The 23,442-nt window shown below is 40.5% G+C and overlaps 1 gene segment (V, D, J or C); it reads right to left on the bottom strand.

The window, feature by feature from the left end:
• Positions 1 to 22,296: 22,296 nt before the first annotated feature.
• LOC120568516 lies at positions 22,297 to 22,931 on the bottom strand. The segment is given in 3 exon segments: positions 22,297 to 22,304; positions 22,452 to 22,736; positions 22,824 to 22,931. Coding segments are annotated over 3 exon segments (339 nt in total).
• Between the last annotated feature and the right edge of the window lie 511 nt (positions 22,932 to 23,442).

The following is a 23,442-nucleotide window of genomic DNA, read 5'->3' as shown; positions in this document are numbered from 1 at the left end:
GACAGCATGTTGAATAAAGGTAATGTTGATGGTTTGTGTATTGATCTCTGTTGAATATAGAAGTTCCTCTCTCTTCTATAGTTCAGTAACAGCTCAGCTCCTCCCTGAGTCTCTCCAGCTTGTTGGTGCTCTGTATTTTCACTACTCTTAGTTACACTTCCTCCTTGTTAACAGACTAGTGGCAGCATTTTGTAAAGTTTTTTTTTATGGGAAAGAAATTACAGTATAACTTGAGTCAGCTGATATTCAAAGAAAAGCTCAACATCAAATATTTTACTTTAACTTTGAGCGGTATTCCTAACCGACAGTTTAGCAGATTTTGATTACACATCAATCTCTCACTCTATCCTATTCTATTCTAACCTATAGGGCTCTACACGGCCAGGCCCCTGATTATCTTGCCAACATAATTCACTTACACACCCTTTGAGGCTATGGCACCCAGACTCTGGAGTGCTCGGCCAACCAGCATTAGGTTTGTTGATCATGTGGACCGTTTTAAGGGTTAGGTGAAGACTCACTTGTTCAGACTAGCTTTTGGGTAGCCTTATTATTAGTATGTCTTTTATTTATTGAGAATTGTATCTGTTGTATTTGTATTTTATTCTACTGACTATTTTTACTATTTTTTGTATCGTCTATACACATTGTAAAGCACTTTGTGACCCTGTCTGTGAAAAGCGCTTTATAAATAAATTTTACTTACTCAAATTTTACACATATTTCACAAAAAGTTTAGGGGCAAGAAAAATCTCAGTTCTCGACTCATTCAATTATATAAAGGTCTGGAACAGCAGCACTTAACTTGTAATAAACCATCTGACATTACTGGCGAATACAGTAATTACGGTTAGGGACCGTTCGGTATTTATGGAATGGACCACCAGAGGAAAATAGAGGAAGGGTCATGTCTTTTTATTCTTTGTTGAGGGCAGGGTCATATAAAATGTTTTAGTCCGGGTGTCACCCAACTTTTGTATTCATAGAAACAGCTAAATTTCAAAGTGGATTGTTGGTGCTTATTTTTCCAAATAGCTCTTAGTCTCGGCCCTCCTTCGCTACCAGATGGGTCTGACCCATGAGTGTGCTGTGGGGCAGGGGGAGCACTGCTGAAACGGGTAATTGCATTGTTTAAAAAATGAGTGGAATAATTATGTCTGGCATGACCAGATATTTTATAAATATCTTAAAGGGGTGATAGAATGATTATATAGGTTAGTTCCTTAAGGTCTCCTAATAGGGTATGTAACATTCGTTTGGCGAAAAATGTCCCGGTTGATATTTTATGGGTCCTCATGCATCCTTGTGTTTTGGCCCTATTTGGAACGACAGCTTTTCTTCCAAATATGGAACACACACACACACACACACACACACACACACACACACAGAGCTACACACACACACACACACACACACACACACACACACACACGGAACTTCACACACACACACACACACACACACACACACACACACAGAGCTAACACACACACACACACACACGGAACTTCACACACACACAGAGCTACACACACACACACACACACAGAGCTACACAGACACGGAGTTACACACAGCCCAGACATGCCGTAGAATAGATCAACAAAACCAACAACAGTTAGTTTCCATCCAGAGGAGTAGAGGGCAAACTACTCTGTGCTGTGTTTCCAAGGTGTAGTGCAGGGATATGATCCGGCGTGAGCACGGTGTATTTTATTTTTAAAATTAACCGGATGTTTATTTTGTTTCTGTGCTCGACTTCCTGTCCCGCACTATCTGCCGTGTGCTGAATTGCTCCGGAGCTCTCCGCGGCCCGGCAGGGCTGGACTGGCCATCGGGCATACGGGCATTTTCCGGTGGGCCGACACACCTTTGGGCCGAATCGCCGATATATTTTTTCATCATAAAGAACTCACAGCAGCCCATTGGTTAATTTTCTTTATTGGCACTGGCCTGACCCAATCAAATCCAAGAACCCCCTTCCCCACTCACAAATTTACTAATCCCACATGGCCAGCGCCCCGGCTCAGAGACACGAGCGTAGTAGTTATGCTGGAAGTTAGCATCCACGTTAAAATGGACAAACGACCACCAAAGTGCAAGGGAGGTGCAGAGAAATTACAGGAGAAAAAGATTAAGAATCTACAGGCGGATTCCTCCAATTTCTGACATGTTTGGGCAGGGCCGGTTCTAGCCCTTTGGTTGCCCTAGGCGAGATTGAGTTTGCGCCCCGTACTTAATTTCCTGCATTCAGGTGAATATGTATGCACTTTTTTTTTTTGTTTACCTTTTTCTGAATCAGTTATGCTGGAAATATTTTTATCTAAAGGGAAACATAGATTACAATCCAAATATAAAAACATAATGGAATATTTTGCAGTAATGTTCCCAGGCATTCTGTATTGCTTTCATCTATTTATTCTCCTTTGGATCGATGTTTCTAATTATATCTGAGTCACATGTAGCCTAGCATCATTTACTCTTCCCACTTTTGCTTCTTTTGTTGAGGAAGTAACCTCCTTAAATGTGCATATTAAAATTATTCACCTGGATGATACATGAATTCATTTTAATGAATCAATAAACCCCTGGACAGTAATATTTCAGATGTGTTTGAGCAAGATTTCTGCTCATGTTCAAAATGTTGTGCACATTCAAAATACCTCATCTGTGTTCTCTGAGGTTTGGAGGAGTCTTGATATTGTGAGAAAAATTAAGTGATAATACAATAGGCTATTACAGGAATAAAGTCACTATATTTCAGAAAATAATCCATCTGCACCATAGTCTGCTGTGCATTACGTGATTGCTCTGCTGTTACGGTAGATCTCAGACCTCCTGCCAGACACAGAGCCCCGTTTGGGTCTCTGGTCTCTGAATGAGACAGTTTAGGGAAGTGGCTGTAGGCTACGCTGCTCTACATCGGAGGTGGAAACACAAAACTACGCAGAAATAGAGACACATCTGCCGCAGCATGCCCACAGCAGAGCGTCCATTATAAACCTGAAGCTGCCCAGACCAGGGAAGGCGCGCTGCAGCAGCTCCGTGTCTGTGCCGCTGCTCGTCTCTATTTCTCCAGAGAGAGTGGACGCTGAGCGGACCGCAGGTCTGCTTCAGAGCTCCGTGTGTTTGAGTCTGACCCATAGACTGTAATCGTCACGTAATGAAAGGTTGACAAGTAAACGTGTGGCTGAGGGGGCGCCCTAGGATGATCATGTTTAATAAACATGTTTTATTTCGCTGTCGTTCTAATTCTATTATTAATGGAAAGTAGACCTAAGGACGACACGGCGCCCCCAACACATTTGACGCCCTAGGCAATTGCCTACAATTTACAAAAACAACAAAACAAAACATTTGCTTGTGATAAGTTTACAATCTACAATCACAGATAATCACCTTCACAACTTGTATTGAAACATGATTTGATCCAATGTCAGCATGTAAATAGAGAATTGGAGGACCTACACCCAAAAAATTACAGCTTCAGAGATCAATAGAGAAACCTCTTTCATAGAGATAAGAACATCAAAAGCTGATTCTATGATGCTAACAAGAGTTAAATTTGAGATCTGATTTAATAGCACCATTGGGTCGAGTCTACTTACTTTTTAAATTATTGTCTTAGTTTAGGTTCTGTCCCAGCTGCCTTTAAACATGCTGTGGTCAGGCCCCTACTTAAGAAGCCAAATCTTGATCCCACAGTGTTGTCCAATTGTAGACCAGTCTCTTATCTGCCTTTTCTTTCAAAGGTTTTGGAAAAAGTTGTTTTCATACAGTTACAAACCTTTTTACAACAGAGCTCTCTGTTTGAAAAGTTTCAATCTGGTTTCAGATCACGTCACAGTACTGAGTCTGCACTGTTGAGAGTACACAATGATATTGTCTTGTTTGTAGATGCCTGGAATCCTGCTGTTTTAGTGCTCTTGGACCTCACAGTGGCTTTTGATACAGTGGACCATGCAGTCCCTCTTCTCCCGCCTGATCGACGGCTCGGCACTTAAATGGTTTAGCTCCTATATGGTAAATAGGAGCTTCTCTGTCATGATTGGCGACCTCTCCTCTTCACCAGCTCCTCTCTCTTGTGGGGTACCTCAGGGTTCAATACTTGGCCCCATCGTGTTTTCCTTATATATGTTGCCTTTAGGGGTTATTATATATATTATAGGCAAGCACAACCTGTCATTTCATTGTTATGCAGATGGTCAGAGATGGCAAAACTACTCACTTCCCATACTCAAGTAGAAGTACAGATATTTCTGTTAAAAAATACTCTGGTAAAAGTAGAAGTACTGATTTAACTTCTTTACTCAAGGCAAGGCAAGGCAAGGCAGCTTTATTTGTATAGCACATTTCAGCAACAGGGCAATTCAAAGTGCTTTACATAAAACATTAAAGAGCAGTTAGAAAACAATTTAAAACAATTTAAAAACATTAATAAACAAATTAAAACAAGAATAAAATTGATAGTGCAGTATGAGAATAAAAGTTACAGTGCAGTATAAGAAATTAAAGTTAATAAAATAGATTATTTAAAGAAAAGCAACATCAAAAAGATAGGTCTTTAGCTTAGATTTAAAAGAACTGAGAGTTGTAGCGGACCTGCAGGTTTCTGGGAGTTTGTTCCAGATATGTGGAGCATAAAAACTGAACGCTGCTTCCCCCTGTTTAGTTCTGACTCTGGGGACAACAAGTAGACCTGTCCCAGACGACCTGAGAGGTCTGGGTGGGTCATAGTGTAGTAGCAGATCAGAAATGTTTAGTGATTTATAAACCAGTAAAAGTATTTTGAAATCAATTCTTTGAGGCACTGGAAGCCAGTGTAGAGACTTCAGTACTGGAGTGATGTGATCCACTTTCCTGGTTTTAGTGAGGACTCGAGCAGCAGCGTTCTGAATCAGCTGCAGCTGTCTGATTGATTTTTTTAGGGAGACCTGTAAAGACACCGTAACAGTAGTCAAGTCTACTGAAGATAAAAGCATGGACAAGTTTTTCCAGATCCTGCTGAGACATAAGTCCTCTAACCCTTGATATATTTTTAAGGTGATAATAGGCTGATTTTTTAATTATGTTAATGTTGCTGTTAAAATGTAGGTCTGAGTCCATCGCTACACCAAGATTTCTGGCTTTGTCTGGTGTTTTTTAACATTGTCGTTTGAAGCTGAGCGTGACTTTCAATCGTTCCTCTTTTGCTCCAAAAACAACCATCTCCGTTTTTTCTTCATTTAATTTAAGAAAGTTCTGGCACATCCAATCATTAATTTGTTCAATGCACATATTTAATTGTTGTATTGGGCTATAGTTCCCTGGCATGGTATGAAATTATGTCATGTTGGAATTTGTTTTGCGTGCACACTGTGACAACACATATCCTGTACTTGATATGGAGGCACTGACTGTTTGTCTAATTTTCTGAATTTTGTCTGTGAAGAAGGAGGCAAAGTCGTTGCAAGCCTTGGTAGACAACAGTTCAGATGCTACCGGTACTGGAGGGTTAGTTAATCTATCAACAGTAGCAAACAAAGCACGTGAATTATTATTGTTTCTGGTGATAATGTCAGAGAAAAGGACCGTCTTGCATTTCTTAGTTCCAGATTATAAATGCGCAGTCTCTCTTTATAAGTGTTATAATGGACCTGGAGATTAGATTTTCGCCAACGCGGCGTTCAGCTTTTCGACACTCTCTTTTTCTGTTCTCACACCTATAAAATTTCTCCATGGAGATCTTTTCTTACCAGAGACAGCTTTGACCTTAGTGGGAGCAATAGCATCAATAACATTCGTAATTTTACAGTTGAAATTATCTACCAGCTCAGTGACTGAGGCCCCAGTGAGGGTGGGTGTAGAGGAGAAAAGCTGAATGAATGATTCACTGGTGTTTTCAGTGATATACCGTTTTCTGATTAACTTTGTTTGAACACTTTTGGGCACAGAGATAGTGCCGTTAAAGAAAACACAGGAATGATCAGAGCGAGCAACATCAGTCACCACAACCTTGGGAATGTTCAGACCCTTGGAGATAATCAAGTCCAGAGTGTGCCCCCTTTATTGTGTGTGGGCTGTGTCACATGCTGAGTCAGTCCATAGCTCTCAAAAAAACAACACAGTTCTTTGGTCCCTCGGTCCTGGGGGTTGTCAACATGAATGTTAAAATCACCAGCAATAATTACGCGGTCAAAGTTAATACAGATTATAGACAGCAGTTCATTAAAATTGTCAAAGAAGGAAGCACAGTATTTAGGTGGCCTGTAGATATTTAGAAGTAGAGCTTGAGGGGAGGATCTTAGCTGAAGAGCCACATATTCAAAAGAAGCAAAATTTCCGTAAGATATTTGGCGTACATTGGAATGAGTCATTAAACAAAATGGCGACTCCACCTCCTTTCTTATTCACTCTATTCTCACTCATAAAACTAAAGTTAGGGGGCTGACTCAATGAGAACAGCAGCACTGTTATTATGGTCCAACCAGGTTTCAGTTAAAAACATAAAATCAAGATTGTTCTTGATAATAAAATCATTGATTAAAAATGATTTTCCCGCCAAAGATCTAACGTTTAGTAGGGCTAGTGTTAGTGCATTTTCATTTTTGGGACAGACTGTGGCTGACGAGGAATGGATGCTAAATTTGCAAAGTTTGCAGTTACGTGTTTATTCGCCATTCTTTTTCTATTACCTATCACAACATAAATTGTGGAAGAACCTATCACGCAGGGCCCAGGCTTGTCTTGGAAAGAGTCATGAGTGCTACTATGCATGCAGCCTGGACCCGCCCCATATCAGTTAATGCTTACTGCATTTTGCACACAAGCATCCTTATCAGTTTGGGAAGAAGGAGTTAGCTGCCGTCCTTGAGGGGCAGAGGTGCCTGGCGTTTTACGATGGGAGAAGGAAGGGGGCATACTTGGTTCCAGCATTCACCAGCTGCTTCATCTGGTCAGTGAATTCCAACATGGGGATGGGGGAAAGAGGGAGAGCGACATATCCTTAAAAGAGGTCCTCAAAGCTGTCGTGGTTGTTACAGGGGCTTGAGGAGTGTTGCACGCGGTGAGAAGGGGGTTGAGATTTCTCATCTCTGCTCTTTGGTCTCCCATCGTCAAATCTTTGCTCAGGTGGGGGCTGTGGTGGCTCACTGCCGACTTTGTTGTGTCTTCCTCTTGTTTTGGTTCATCTTGTCTTCGTGTCCTTGGCCAAGGGAGCAGATGTGTGGTGCAGAAAGTAAAGTAGGCTAGAGGTGAACAGCTTTACTCCTGGCTTGTTAAGGAATAGTCCATCTGCTTTAAAAAGATGTCTGCAGCCCCAGAAGATGTTAAAATTGTCAATGAACTGCAGAGAATGGTTGGTACATGCATTTGAAAGCCATCTGTTCAGTGCCAACAATCTGCCAAATCTCTCAGCTCCTCCTCTGACTGGCGGTATAGGGCCACTGACAAACACCTTTGCGTTTAGGGGCCGACTGTGTTCAGCAGATTCATAAAGTCACGATTCAGCACTTCAGACTCTTGCTTTACAACATCATTTGACCCTATGTGCAGTATAATGTTCTTCACAGTTGGGTGTGCTGCTACGATATCTGGGATTCTTTGGGCCAAGTCAGACACCATGTCTTTGGGAAAACAGAGTATTTGGGTGTTTTTACTGCTTTTTATATCTTTCACAGCAGAGTCACCCACAATCAGAGTTTGGGGCCCAGTCGTTAGCTTTTCCGTGTAGCTTTTACTCAAGTAAAAGTAACAAAGTACAGGCTTGGAAATTGCCAAAGTATAAAAGTAAAATTAGTCTTGCGAATGAATACAATTTTTTATGAAAAGTTGGCTGGACCACACAAATCTAACTAGAGTGGTAGCTGAGAAACTTCAGTGGACTCTTTTTATGCCATTGCCTACATTTTAAATGGATGTCTGCCAATAGGCCTAAAACATGACATATACTATTATTGTGACAGAGACTGACAGATCCAGTTTCTCTTTTTAATCTTCCCCTCAACATTTAAAGGAATCTACATGCATGTGTGTGTGTGTGTGTGTGTGTGTGTGTGTGTGTGTGTGCTCAAATATGGCTTCTGGAATGAAAATAAAGGATTCAATATGAATTACTAAACAGACAACAAACAAACATCCATACTACTAGTGCTAACGCGTTACCACCATCAAGCCACAATGATTTGCCGCAAATGAATGCCGCCCGAATCTGTCAGTCGTTGCATCAAGTGCAACGTGCAGTATATTCCCATCCAATTACATCCAATTAGATTGAATTCGGTATTGATGACGTGAAAAATAATAACGGTAACTCCAGTGAAATTATTTGAAACTTGTTAGTGAGGACTAGATTACGACTGTATTTAAAGCTGATTCTGGTTTCCAGCTTTGCCCCAGGTGTGTCTAAAACACGGACGCGGAGACAACTTCTCTCTCTTTTGATGCTTTAATAAGATCAAGCAACGTGCAACCTAGCTAACAGGTTAAGTTTGCAAGAACTATAGACCAATACAACAACAGGCTTAAATGAACTGACAACATAAGTTATACGACTTACAGTTCTCAAGGACACACACACACAATCTCAACTGATTTATCCTCTTCTCTCACTTTTTCTCTCCGTGTGGCTCGCGATGTGAGGTGCACTCACAATCACTCCTGATAGACGACCTTTTGTACAAAACTAAAGTTACGAGCCAATTTTCTAAAATGTAAGGAGGTAGAAAGTACCGATATTCTTGTTAAAATGTAAGGAGTAAAAGTAAAAAGTCGCCACAAAATATATATTAAATATATTAAAATATATAAAATATATTAAAATATTAAAGTAAAGTAAAAATATCTGAAAAATCTACTTGAGTACTATAACGAAGTATTTGTACTTCGTTACTTCCCATCTCTGCAGATGGTTTGCAAATTTGTTTGCCTTTGAAACCGAATGACAGTGTCACACTACACTACCTGTTTAGTTTTATTAATGATATTAAGTTGTGGCTTTCACAAAACTTTCTTAATTTGAATGAAGTTCATCATCTTCATTACGTCATGCATGCCAAACGGTCCAGCTTTGAGTTTGGAAGCTCTGGTTGCATACACTAAGTCAACTGTCAAAAATTTGGGGGGTTGCTCAGCATGAAATTTGATAAGCAGATCAGCAATGTTGTCAGAATGAGCTTTTTCCAGCTTCTTCTCCTGGCTAAAGTTAAGCCCTTCCTTAACAGGCATGATCTAGAAATAGCTCCTCTCCTGAGTCTCTCTGTCTCCTCATAGCTCTGTATTTTCACTTCTCTCTCTCTTTCACATCCAAGGTAAAGTTATTCTAAATTACATCATATTGAAGTTTAACAGTGTGTGACTCCCTCTGGTGGATGTTGTGGAGTATTGTGTTGTCTTTGCTCCAAAGGTTTTGTACAGAGTTTTGGTGTTTCCTGTCACTGTGGGCCTCACAGCACAGTAGTACACAGCAGAGTCAGACACCTTAGCTGAGGGGATGTTCATATGGATTTGTTTGTCCTCCACTTTAATCTTCAATCCAGGTATTACATTATTGTTGATTCCTTCTTCTCCTGAAGCAGAGAGGGAGATGATGAACTCTGGTGGTTTTCCTGGAAAATTTTGGTCGGAACCAAAATAAATCACCCAATGACATTTCCAAATATTTGTAGGACAGAGTAACAGAGCTGCCTTCTAAACTGTTGTCTTCTTTCTGGACTGGAGTGAGTTCTTCAAAACTGACACCTAAAGGAAGAGATAACTGTTATTTCATGTTGTAAATGACTTAATACAAGATTAACATTCAGATGTTATTGGAATAAAAACTGTTCATGCTTCATAGTCTAGCATACCTGTTAGAATGGAGAGAAACATCAGAGAAAACATACAATGCTGCAGTGACATCATGAATTGAATAAAGGTAATGTTGATGGTTTGTGTATTGATCTCTGTTGAATATAGAAGTTCCTCTCTCTTCTATAGTTCAGTAACAGCTCAGCTCCTCCCTGAGTCTCTCCATCTCCTTATAGCTCTGGATTTTCACTTCTCTCAGTTACACTACTGAGGTAAAGTGATTCTAGACTACATGATGAAAACTACGTAGTTTATCAGTGTGTGACTCACTCTAGTGGAAGTTGTGGAGTATTGTGTTGTCTTTGCTCCAAAGGTTTTTGTACAGAGTTTTGGTGTTTCCTGTCACTGTGGGCCGCAGAGCACAGTAGTACACAGCAGAGTCAGACAGCTGAAGCTTCTGGATCTTCAGAGGAACTGATCTTCCGCGCGAATTCAGTGTGGATGAAAATTTCTCCTCGTTCACTGTTTCCCCGTTCCAACCTTAAAGCCGCTCAGAATGAATTTGGGGCTGTTGTTTCCATCCTGTTTGTACCAGAAGAGATAATCATTAGTTGCACTGCTGTTATATTGACAGCCAAGTGTTACTGCCTCTCCTTCAGTAGCAGTCACATCTCCTTCTGGTTGCAGCCTTGTCTTTTGTGCTCTGCATTCTGTAAAACAGCAACAAACAGAATCAGTGTGCTGTTAAAGAATCATATCAATGTTGGATTGATATCAAAGAAACAGAGTTGTGTTCATACCAAGGCTCATAGCAGCCAGCAACACTGAGATGAACAGAGGCTTCATATCTGCAGTGTGGAGTAACTCTGAGCTACAGCAAGTATAAAGAAGGCTGTGATCTCTCTGTTTAGTCTTCATCAACACTAAGTTGGTGGATTAGAAGGAGGAACCTGATCACAGCCCTGGGGTATTCCCCCTACTGACAACTTTACACCTAACACATGTTGTCCCTCTCTCCTTTCCTAGTGTAACATGTCTTGTATGAAGTGGTCTTTGTAGATTTCAGCTGACATGGTTCCTGTTTTACAGCTGGTGCAGATTCACTTTGTTCTCGAACGTATAAAAGGTGGTAATTGTAGTGAACCTGTACATGCCTTTTAGGGCATTTTCAAACCTACCTCATTAGGTCCAGACTTTCAGACCTTTCAGTTTGGTCCGCACCAAAATTGCAGGTGAGAAGGTGCCTCGGGCACCGTCCGGATCAAAAGACAAAATTTTGGTCAAATATAAAGAGGTGGTCTCGGTCCGGACCAAACTCAACCATGGCCCGGTCCGTTTATAGTGTGGAAAGCATTTTTGGATGGTTTGGACTTCCAGACCAAATACAAGAAGCTCTGGCAGGCTCTCCTCGACCCGGGCGAAGCTCTGTTAAGGAATATCTCAGTGCTTAGTGTGTACATGAGAGAGTGAGTGACGGTGAATATGCTCAGAGCAGACAGCTGTCTGCTTTCAGAGCTGAGGATACATCAGCAGTTTACTTGTTAAGTGGTAGTAATAGAGTGTAGGTTTCTGTTTGTCTCTGAATAAATGCACCAGAAAGAAAGTTCCCGTGTCTTGCTTCTAAACATCACAACAAACAAAAGAGTAGCGCGGTTGGAGGGAGAGCAGCAGTCAGTAGGGGAGAGTAGCAGTCAGTAGGAGAGAGCAGCAGTCAGTAGGAGAGAGCAGCAGTCAGTAGGGGAGAGCAGCAGTCAGTAGGGGAGAGCAGCAGTCAGTAGGGGAGAGCAACAGTCAGTAAGGGGGAGCAGCAGTCAGTAGGGGAGAACAGCAGTCAGTAGGTGAGAGCAACAGTCAGTTGAAAAAACTAGGGATGCACCGAACCCAGATTTTTGGGGTTCGGCCGAATACCAAACCCACTGGTTAAGATTCTGCTGAACACCAAACCAAACTCTTCTCCCATCTTTTATCTTTTATTTTATTTGTAATATTTTATTTTTAATGTAATACATACTGTATACATATACTTTACTTATATTGTTTATATTCTATATAGAGAATGTGTGAAGAGCACCAACAACACCAAAACAAATTCCTTGTATATGTTAAAAAAACGTACTTGGCCATAAAGCTTTCTGATTCTGATCCTCAGTCCATTAGTAAACACATGAATGAAGTAAACACGTCCACAGCCTCTAAAATAGTTAAATTTAACAACTAATGTGAATTAGCGCTCTGCATTAGCACATCGTTGGAACACATCGCTATCGCCAACTGGTGACAATTTTGTTTTGCAAATTTTCGCTAACAAGTGTATGATGAAGGCATGTTGGGGGTGAAATTAGAAAGCTAGCGTTAGCTAAAGAGCAGCAGTCGCTCCGCTCCGCTCCCACTGTAGTGAGACTCATTTGCCGAGAGAACAGCTGACAGCCCGGAGAGGCCCTGTCTAGTTAACATACGTTTTTAGCTGTGACTATCTTTTTTACCTTAAGTTGCTGCGTTTTGGCTGCCGTCTGTAGATTCCTTCATGCACAACTCATATGCAAATGTTAACAGCGGCGATGTTGTGTATTGTTTAAGGCCCTTTCCCCCACGAGACAAATCGGCATTGCAAATTGAACATGTAACTGGACTTGAATGGCCTTCCTTTGACTGAAAGTACTGCACAAGTTCCATTTTCACTTTCTCAACGCCTGCTATATTGAACATTCCACCTAATGCGCCATCATTATGTCGACCAGCATAGTGTACGAAGTGCAAGCGTAACTCTACAAAAAGTATAGAAGTAACAAGAGCGTTCAATCCAAGATGGCGGAGCTGCAGCTCGGTCACGGGTGTGTTTGTTTTAATGGAACGTTCTATTGAGTTCCGCCTCTTGTTACTTCTATACTCTTTTACAAGAGCAGAAACTCAACAAAACGTTTGCCCCTTTTCTCGAATTTCACCGCTTGTTACGCTTCGTTGGAAGCGTTTGGTTCGGGGTAAGAAATTCTAAAGTTTGATAGTGCCCAAACTCCGTCAAGAACCCCAAAGTTCGGCCCGGAACCGACGTCGGTGCATCCGTACTACAAACCAATCAATTATAAGTATCTGGAGATGCAGCTCACGTATGTGATGACGACAGGACGTAGTTTTGTCACGTATATATCTTTGAGTGCGCTTGCACAACTGCAGTGTGAAACCAAAACTTACCGGATCAAATATATACAATGTAACAAAACCATGAACCTTGGTCCGAACCTTGGTTCAGACTTTCTGTTGTGAAAACGCCCATATTTCTTTCTAGAAAGTCTGAAAGTAAACTGAGACTTAATATTTCAACATGTTACATGTTAAGCTCTTTTCAGAATGTTTCTTGAATATGAAGTGACAGTTTAGTATCTTTTGGTCCTCTGCAGCCGTTTGAGGTCAAATTCAAAGAGTTGTCGGGGAAGCTTTTCTTTTCATGAAATTCTTAAGTTAGTAAAATCTTTGGCGGTAAAAATGTGATTCTACTGAGTTCTTCTGATTTCGGAGTTGTATTAGTTAATGTTTCAGTGTCTATTTAGGATGCAGCTCAACATGTTGAACAATGGAAGGAGATCATTGTGGCCTAATGTCCCACAGGGTATGAAGAGGATTTAGTAGGTCAGTCAGTGTCCATGTATTTGTTGTCATGGTGTCTTGTGTTTGAACCATCATACAGTTGGTTTGTCATTGATGTGGATTTGCTGCTCACGTGAGACCTCCCACAGTGTTACATTAGCAGCTGTAACAACAGGGACTCTGATAAAACTGGAGTAATCAGAATCCATCTGATATGAAGCTGTGGTTTGAATACCACTTCCCTCCGCTTTGAAGAGTAGTCAGATATCTGTATTCAGGTTTTTGTACAGCCTCTTCTAGACTTTATATCACTGCTATCTGCCAGGGTTAGTCTCTTTATGGTCAGTTCAGTTGTTTTCCCGGGTGTTTTGGAATCATATCGCTTATCTGGTATATATTCGGTGTGCCTGTTGCTCCTTTCCAGAGTATAAACTGAGGTGCCTGAAGGTCAGAATGATGTCTGTACCAGTGGAGATTAATATATTTCAGGAGTTCAGGATCATTTGATGTTGTCTCAAATTCACATCTGAGTGTAACAGATTCTCCTTCTCTTTTACTGACTTCATCTCCTACAGGAGAGATTTTGTCTCCAGCTTTTAGTCCTGGAAAATGAAAATAATTAGACTAACATTGTTCATGAGGTTGAGAGGAGAAGACAGTGGAAAATGCCAGCTGTACAATGTTTCTCTGGACAGAAACAGTTAAACTTATTTTGTAAGTTCATATAAATAGATAAAAAGAAGATAATAAAACCATGTTGTTCTTTGTATCTTACCAAAGAAAAGAGCAGCAAGAATAATCCACAGCCAATGTTCCATCTCTACAACAAGGTTTAAATCAACAGGAGAAACTAGCTGATGTTCAACATTCAGTCTGAGAATTGTTCTCTTCACAGCAGCACTTATTATTGACTGAATGGTTGAACACAGTGCAGAAGTAGTGCACCTCCTACTTGATAATGTCGCCCTCTAGTGGAGGTACAAAGTTCAGTACAGCAGTGTAGAAAAAATGTCTTACAGCAGTTTGTCAGTGTGTCAGCTTGTGTTTTTGTACAGAGACTGTGGGTTTGCTGTCACTGTGGGCCTCACAGCACAGTAGTACAGAGCAGAGTCTGTCACTGCAGCAGAGGAGATCTGAAGATACATTTTGGTTCCATCTTTACTTACGGAAACAGACAGTCCAGGGTTTGTATGTTGCATTATTTTTCCTGATTCCAGATGAGAGATAAGGAACTCTGGTGGCTTTCCTGAATATTGTCGATACCAGAAGAAATAATCAGCAGAACCTTTGGAGTATCTACAGGACAGAGTAACAAAGCTGCCTTCTAAACTGTTCTCTTCTTTCTCTACTGGAGTGAGTTCTTCACAGCTGACACCTAAAGGACGAGATAACTCTGTTATTTCTTGTTGTACAATGCTGAAATAACTCACATGCAGATATTATTGGAATATAACTTTTTCATGCTGTATAATCTAACATACCTGTTAGAATGGAGAGAAAGATCAGAGAAAACAAACAATGCTGCAGTGACAGCATGTTGAATAAAGGTAATGTTGATGGTTTGTGTATTGATCTCTGTTGAATATAGAAGTTCCTCTCTCTTCTATAGTTCAGTAACAGCTTAGCTCCTCCCTGAGTCTCTCCGTAAAGTGATTCTAGACTCCATCATGAAAAATATTGTAGTTTATCAGTATGTGACTCCCTCTGGTGGATGTTGTGGAGTATTGTGTTGTCTCTGCTCCAAAGGTTTTTGTACAGAGTTTTGGTGTTTCCTGTCACTGTGGGCCTCAGAGCACAGTAGTACACAGCAGAGTCAGACAGCTGAAGCTTCTGGATCTTCACAGGAAAGGACTTATTCTTGATTGTGGCATCAACTCTCTCTTGCTCTTTAGAAATATCAGTTTTACACGTTGCAGCATCATCTTTGGGTAATCATTTTCTTCTTGTTTGTACCAGAATAAATAGGGAAATGTGACACTGGTCTCAAATGTACAGTCAAGAGTAGCTGTCTCTCCTTCAGTAGTAATGACATCTCCTGTAGGCTGGGTCACACTGTCTTCTCCTTTACACTCTAGGGAAGTAGAGAACATGCAGAGGAAGAGATAAATCAATAAAGATGATTGATCTAACCTGAACAATCAAAAGGTTTAAATAGTTACCTAGCCAGAGAGTCAGAATCAGGATGTTAGTCAGCCAGTGTTTCATGTCTGCAGTGAGAGAGGAGGAGAGAGGAAGAGCATTGATACTCTGATGGATCTGGGCCTTCACATCATTGGTCCTTCCTCTTTATCATCTGTTGAGGGCAGAGGTGGGACCAAGTCACACTTTTTGCAAGTCACAACTAAGTGCCAAGTCTTTAAACTGAAGTCAGGACAAGGATGTGACAAGTGAAGTCCTAAGTCAAGTTTCATTTCCTTAACTTTGTCCTAAACAAGTCATAATGCAATCTTCACCAAATGTAGACAACAGAGTTATAATGAATGACATTTACCCAAATCATGAATGCCTGTTTAAACATGTATTCATTTTTAATACCATGTTTTTATCAAGGGCTACTGAACTTATTAACTCTGACTCTGCACTCTCATACTTTCATAATGTTTTATGTCTAAATTGTTTGTACCTGCTACTCCTGTGTACTCTGCTGTGGTCAGGCCTCTACTTAAGAAGCCTAATCTTGACCCCACAGTGTTGTCCAATTGTAGACCAGTCTCTTATCTGGCTTTTCTTTCAAAGGTTTTTGAAAAAGTTGTTTTCATACAGTTACAAACCTTTTACAACAGAGCTCTGTGTTTGAAAAGTTTCAATCTGGTTTCAGATCACGTCACAGCACTGAGTCTGCACTGTTGAGAGTACACAATGATATTGTCTTGTCTGTAGATACCAGGAATCCTGCTGTTTTAGTGCTCTTGGACCTCACAGTGGCTTTTGATACAGTGGACCATGCAGTCCTCCTCTCCCGCCTTGATCAAGGCTCGGCGCTTAAATGGTTTAGCTCCTATATGGAAAATAGGAACTTCTCTGTCATGATTGGTGACCTCTCCTTGACACCAGCTCCTCTCTCTTCTGCTGTACCTAGGGGTTCAATACTTGGCCCCATCCTGTAGGGGCATTATATATATTATAGGTAAGCACAACCATTTCATTGTTATGCAGATGATTTGCAAATTTGTTTGCCTTTGAAACCGAATGACAGTGTGCGCACTAAACTCCCTGTTTAGTTTTATTAATGACATTAAGTTGTGGCTTTCACAAAAACTTTCTTAATTTGAATGAAGTTCATCATCTTCAGTACGTCATGCATGCCAAACGGTCCAGCTTTGAGTTTGGGAGCTCTGGTTTCATACACTAAGTCAGCTGTCAAAAATTTGGGGTTACTACGCATGAAATTTGATAAGCAGATCAGCAATGTTGTCAGAATGAGCTTTTCCAGCTTCTTCTCCTGGCTAAAGTTAAGCCCTTCCTTAACAGGCATGAATTAGAAATAGCTCCTCCCTGAGTCTCTCTGTCTCCTCGTAGCTCTGTATTTTCACTCTCTCTCTTACACATCTAAGGTAAAGTGATTCTAAATTACATCATATTGTAGTTTAACAGTGTGTGACTCCCTCTGGTGGATGTTGTGGATTATTGTGTTGTCTTTGCTCCAAAGGTATTTGTACAGAGTTTTGGTGTTTCCTGTCACTGTGGGCTGCAGAGCACAGTAGTACACAGCAGAGTCTGACAGCTTAGCTGAGTTGATCTCCAGTTTAACACGTTTCTTTGACTTGTCAATGTGAACTGAGAAATCAGAACCAGTTGGTTGAATCAACCCTCCCTCTGTGATGTAGAGTAGGAACTCTGGTCTGGATCTCTGGTATTGTCGGTACCACTGGATACTGTAGATAGTACCCTCATATGTACAGGTCAGGTTGATGTTTCTGCCCTCTTGTTCTTCATGTTCTTCAGTACTCTCTGGCTTTATGCTGTTCATGGAACCCAGGGCTGCAAAATGAGTATTATTAACGTCAGTTATCATTAACGTACACAGATAAACCTCTAGTTATGAAATAACTGGTTAATACAGCAGGTTATATGATACGTTGATCTCTGTTCTAACACTCACCTATAAAGGGAGAGAAAATAAAAACAGGTAAAGCAACAGGTCTTTGGAGTTGTTAAAGCCAAACAGACAGCAGATGAGCAATGTTCTTCCACTGCAGTAGTATGTGAAACTAAAAAGCCTCTCTGATGTGCAGCCCTTCTTCTCAACATCAAGCTGATTGTGCTTTTAGTTCCTCAAACATTTCTGCTCTGGAGACAGAAATAATCTCATTGGTTGAGTTAAACATCAGTTGGGCGGGGCCAGAGAATAACCTTTTGTTGAAAGGTAAAAAGATAAAACACCAACTTTTTACCTATAGTTTTACAAATATTTTTGGAATTCATTGTCAATAAATCTCATTTATAGGAGATTATACCTAAATTTGAAATTCTGAATGATTTTGACTAATTTTAGAGGAACTTATGTTGGTGGAGAATCACAGATGTGTGGATGTCAAAGTTTAGTCAGGTTTTGAAACCATTTAAATTTTTTCAAATGCTATAAAATTTTAGGCCCAAAATTCAGTGAAAGTAGTAATGGAGTACTTGCAACTATACTTTGTACATTGTAATTTGGTTAAAAAGAAACCCATATTTCTGATAGAGAAGTTTGGAGAACGGGTCAAATTTGACCCGAGGACAACATGAGGGTTAAGTGTGATAGAAGATTGAATCCGCCCAATGGACCCGAAATATTTAAAGGTCCATTGTGTAACGTGTTGAGTTACCACCATCAATTCCAAGTATTCCTTTTGGCTTAAAATTTTACGTTTGCATTCGCATGAACTGGGGTAGACGCTCCATATTCATGCTCCATCTTGAAATACATTAGCCGGTGAGGGACATACTGCTCCACCTTTCACATTTTCGCTGTCACGTGATAAACTCACAGGTGCTGCTAATGCTGCTAATGGGTATCGTAGCTTCCCGGCCCCGGTGGCAAGTTTGAAGAAGGAAACATGGAGGACCACATGTATTCAAAATCCTAATTTCAGGAACAGGAGTCTTCTTCTTCTTCGCCCAGAAAAAGAAAAAGGAGATTGAAAAGAGCAAGATACCGGCTTTTTGAAGAGTGAAGGCTACCGCAGCTGTAATATATAATTTGAACTGCATGGTGCGAGAGAGTTGATTGCAATATACAATCTCAATGCTAGATGGGAGAAACACACATTGGACATTTAAGAATACGGAGAAATAGTGTCCATTAAGTAAGAAGTTGTGGTGTGAGGAAAAACAGTGGACAAGTTTGTCAGGTGTCTGAGTGAGTGACCAGAATTAGAAATAGAACAATCAAATGCTATTCCTTCACATTGAGTTGTTTCAATTAGCAATTAGGTAAATCATATATCAGCCAGTACCAGTAAAACAGTAAAATAACAATCTGGACACAAGAGAACAAGAAGGTTTAACCCTCCTTTTGTCATCAGGTCAAATTAGACCCGTTTTCAAAATGTCTATATCAGAAATATGGGTTTCTCTTCAACCAATTACCAAAGATAACATGGATGATTCGATACAATGCTCTTCACAAGTACAATTAATGATCACTACTTTCATTGAATTTTGGAGTGTTTTCATTTTTGTTTCATTTGAAATAAATGTATATAGTTTAAAAACTAACTGACAAAATGTTGACAAACACAAGTCTCTGATTATCCATCAACATACATTCTTTTAAAATTAGTGAAAAAATAGATATAATTTCATATACACAAGATTTATTAACCATTAATTCCAAACATGAGTGTAAAACTAAAGTGTTTTAGTTAGTGTTAGTGGTAGTGAAAAGATTTGTCACGTCAAAAAAACACCGAAAATAATGAAAAACGTGACAAGAAAAAGGGACATAAATGTCAGAAAAGTTTCAAAGTCATAGAAAAAAGTGTTAATTTTCTTTTTTTGACCCGAGAGGACATGGTCGGTTGGGAAGACAACACAAGGGTTAAAGAAGTTTTGACATAAGATATTAGATGTCCACATATATATATATATATTATATATATATATATATATATATATATATATATATATACATACATACATACATACATACATACATACATACATATATATATATATATATATATATATATATATATATATATATATATATATATATATATATATATATATTATATTAGAATGTACAAGATACCAACAGAAATGATCATTTTTTTTTTTGCTTTAAAACACTCTTTTCACCTTACCAAAGAAAAGAGCAGCAAGAATAATCCACAGCCAATGTTCCATCTCTACAACAAGGTTTAAATCAACAGGAGAAACTAGCTGATGTTCATCATTCAGTCTGAGAATTGTTCTCTTCACAGTGTTGTCCCGCAGGTCAGATGAAAACCCCAAAACAAAGAAATAGCAGAATCATTCCCTTATTCCTTGCTTTACAACATATATAACGTTATCAGTATTACCAGGATAACTATATAATCACTTAGATAGATGTGTTTCGAAGAGCAAATTATATCATTGCTTAGAGTGTGTGTGTTGAAAACCAAAAACATAACATATATATCTTGCTTACATATTAATCTGTTTTTGCTTATATATTAATTTGTTTTCTTATACTGCTCTGTTTTTCCATTTTATGACAGAAAGAGCTTTTATTGAGAAACTGTGAAGAGTGTAGGAAAGCACCTAGACAGATAAGAAGAGCACAGACAGAAGCTGCGGCCTTGATGAGTGCATGCAACTGTGTGTGTGTGTGCATCTTGAAGGCGCATGTGTGGCCGTACACAGCACACGAGCTGTAGAGTTCATGAAGTTCATTACTGTAACGTTATTTGTGAAGTGTTTCCTACATTACCTTATAAGGACAAGGAAGTACCTAAAGTGCGTCCCTTTGGATAACTTTGGGAGGAGTAAAATGTTTTTCGTGTATAAATATGAGTGTTTTTGCCGAGTAGCGGCCCCTTCCCTTTGGGGGCCCCTTCCCTTTTGGGTTCCCTTTTGGGATCCCTTTTGGGCTCTTTTACTAGAGCGCTTTACGTGGCATTGGGATGCCATGAAGCCTTCTCCGTCTACCCTTGCTCTTTCTGTTGCATTGGGGAAGATTCATTATGCCTCTATCAGCTGTAGAGGGGTTCCCTTGCGCTTGCTGAGTGTAAGGGAGGAAAAGAAAAAAAATACTATCTCTGAGAAGCGGCTTCGAATACCTCTGTTAAACAGAGGCCTTAAAGTTTGCTTCTCTCTTAGTTTGCCCAAACGCTTCACTGCGTTTTGGGGAAGATTTATTTGCCCTCTTTGACACCGGAGAGTGGAGGCTTTATCTTCGTTTTTAGTTTTAGTTTTATTTTGTAAAGGACCACTTGCTTTTAATTTCTGCTTTTGTCACAAAATAATAAAAACCACCTGAGTCCGACTTTGGACTAGGGGACCCAACTTTTGCCAGTTCTTTATTTTCTCTGGGATCGTCTTGCCCGCTGTAAAGTGGGGAGGGTTTCCCCCTCACGGGGGTTAGTGACTCCTCTTTAACCGCCCGTGGAGAGTTGGCGTCCGCGGGGATGCGCGCTTGGACATGCAGACCTCCTGTCAATCTCCTAGTGGGAGTGCATTTCCTTATCTGCGCGGCCTGGTCAGAGCCTCTGAGCATCCCCCTCTCTCAGTCTGGCAACCAAGAATGGCAAGGCGAGCGTCCTTGAGAAGGAAGGGACCTCCAGTGACCCTGGGAGGACGGCTGAGACCGTAAGTACTAAAGAAAAATCATTGGTTCTAAAGATCCCCTCGGGCAGTGCTTGTCATATACAGGGGGATAAGTGTATTTGGGAACGTCTGGTGTAGTGTGTATCTAACCTCTTGCCTCGCCTCCGGGTTCCCTGATCCGGGCGAGGGTCTCTCCTTAGACGGAGGGCGTGTGTGTCTCTATAAACTAATTAATCAGGGAAGCGTCAAAAGCAACTCCTTTTTAGTATAGGTCAAAACATCTGCCCCGCTGACGGGTGTTCGTCCGTACGGCAAAAGAGGGCACTAGAAGGGCCGGGGGTTTACTGAGGGGAAGGCGATAAAAAGGGTTGGCTCGGCCACAGCGAGCGACGCGACGCCTCAGCGAACTGCCACACTGGTCGACAACAGCAGCACTTATTATTGACTGAATGGTTGAACACAGTGCAGAAGTAGTGCACCGCCTACTTGATAATGTCACCCTCTAGTGGAGGTAAAAAGTTCAGTACAACAGTGTAGAAAAAAGTCTTCCAGCAGCTTGTCAGTGTGTCAGCTTGTGTTTTTGTACAGAGACTGTGGGTTTGCTGTCACTGTGGGCCTCACAGCACAGTAGTACAGAGCAGAGTCTGTCACTGCAGCAGAGGAGATCTGAAGAACCATTTTGGTTTTATCCTCACTTATGGAAACAGACAGTCCAGAGTTTGTATTTTGCATAATTTCTCCTGATTCCAGATGAGAGATGATGAACTCTGGTGGCTTTCCTGAATATTGTCGATACCAGAAGAAATAATCAGCAGAACCTTTGGAGTATTTACAGGAGAGAGTAACAGAGCTGCCTTCTAAACTGTTCTCTTCTTTCTCTACTGGAGTGAGTTCTTCACAGCTGACAACTAAAGGAAGAGATAACTCTGTTATTTCTTGTTGTACAATGCTCAAATGATTCACATGCAGATATTATTGAAATATAAATTTTTCATGCTGTATAATCTAACATACCTGTGAGGATGGAGAGAAACAGCAGAGAAAACACACAATGCTGCAGTGACATCATGTTGAATAAAGGTAATGTTGATGGTTTGTGTATTGATCTCTGTTGAATATAGAAGTTCCTCTCTCTTCTATAGTTCAGTAACAGCTCAGCTCCTCCCTGAGTCTCTCTGTCTCCTCGTAGCTCTGGATTTTCACTTCTCTCAGTTACACTTCTAAGGTAAAGGGATTATAGACTACATCATATTGAAGTTTATCACTATGTGACTCCCTCTGGTGGATGTTGTGGAGTATTGTGTTATCTTTGCTCCAAAGGTTTTTGTACAGAGTTTTGGTGTTTCCTGTCACTGTGGGCTTCATAGCACAGTAGTACACAGCAGAGTCAGACAGCTGAAGCTTCTGGATCTTCAGAGGAACTGACTTATCCTTGATTGTTGCATCAATTCTCTCTTGCTCTTTAGAATTATCAGTTTTTACAGAGAAGCGTCGCAGCATCATCTTTGGGTAATCATTTTCTTCTTGTTTGTACCAAAACAAAGTGGGACTTGGATCAGTTGTCTCAAATGTACAGCCAAGAGTAACTGTCTCTCCTTCAGTAGTAATGACATCTCGTGTTGGCTGGTTCACTCTGTCTTCTCCTTTACACTCTGGGGAAGAAGAGAACATGCAGATGAAGAGATGCATTAATAAATATGATTGATTAAAGGAGAACAATCAGTAGTTTAAATAGTTACCTAGCCAGAGAGTCAGAATCAGGATGTTTGTCAGCCAGTGTTTCATGTCTGCAGTGAGAGGGGAGGAGAGAGAGGAAGAGCATTGATACTCTGATGGATCTGGGCCTTCACATCATTGGTCTTCCTCTTTATCTTCTGTTGAGGAACTCTCAACAATTTGTGATTGTCTTGAAGTTTAACAGTGTGTGACTCCCTCTGGTGGATGTTGTGGAGTATTGTGTTGTCTTTGCTCCAAAGGTTTGTGTACAGAGTTTTGGTGTTTCCTGTCACTGTGGGCTTCACAGCACAGTAGTACACAGCAGAGTCAGACACCTTAGCTGAGGAGATCTGCAGATCTATTTTGGTTTTATCGTCACTCACACTCACTGAAGCAGACAGTCCAGAGTTTGCAGCATTTTGCCTTCCCACGAGAAAGATGAGAAACTCCGGTGGTTTTCCTGGATATTGTCGATACCAGTAGAAATAATCAGTACTAGTTGCTTTTTTGGAGTATCTGTAGGACAGAGTAACAGAGCTGCCTCCTAAACTGTTCTTTTCCGTCTCTACTGGAGTGAGTTATTCACAGCTGATACCTAGAGGAAGAGATAACTGTTAATAGGTGTAAAAGTCTAAAAAAAAT

The sequence above is a fragment of the Perca fluviatilis genome, chromosome 11, assembly GCF_010015445.1.
Source record: "Perca fluviatilis chromosome 11, GENO_Pfluv_1.0, whole genome shotgun sequence".
Taxonomy (NCBI): Eukaryota; Metazoa; Chordata; class Actinopteri; order Perciformes; family Percidae; genus Perca; species Perca fluviatilis.
This window is presented reverse-complemented; position numbering and strand designations above follow the sequence as displayed.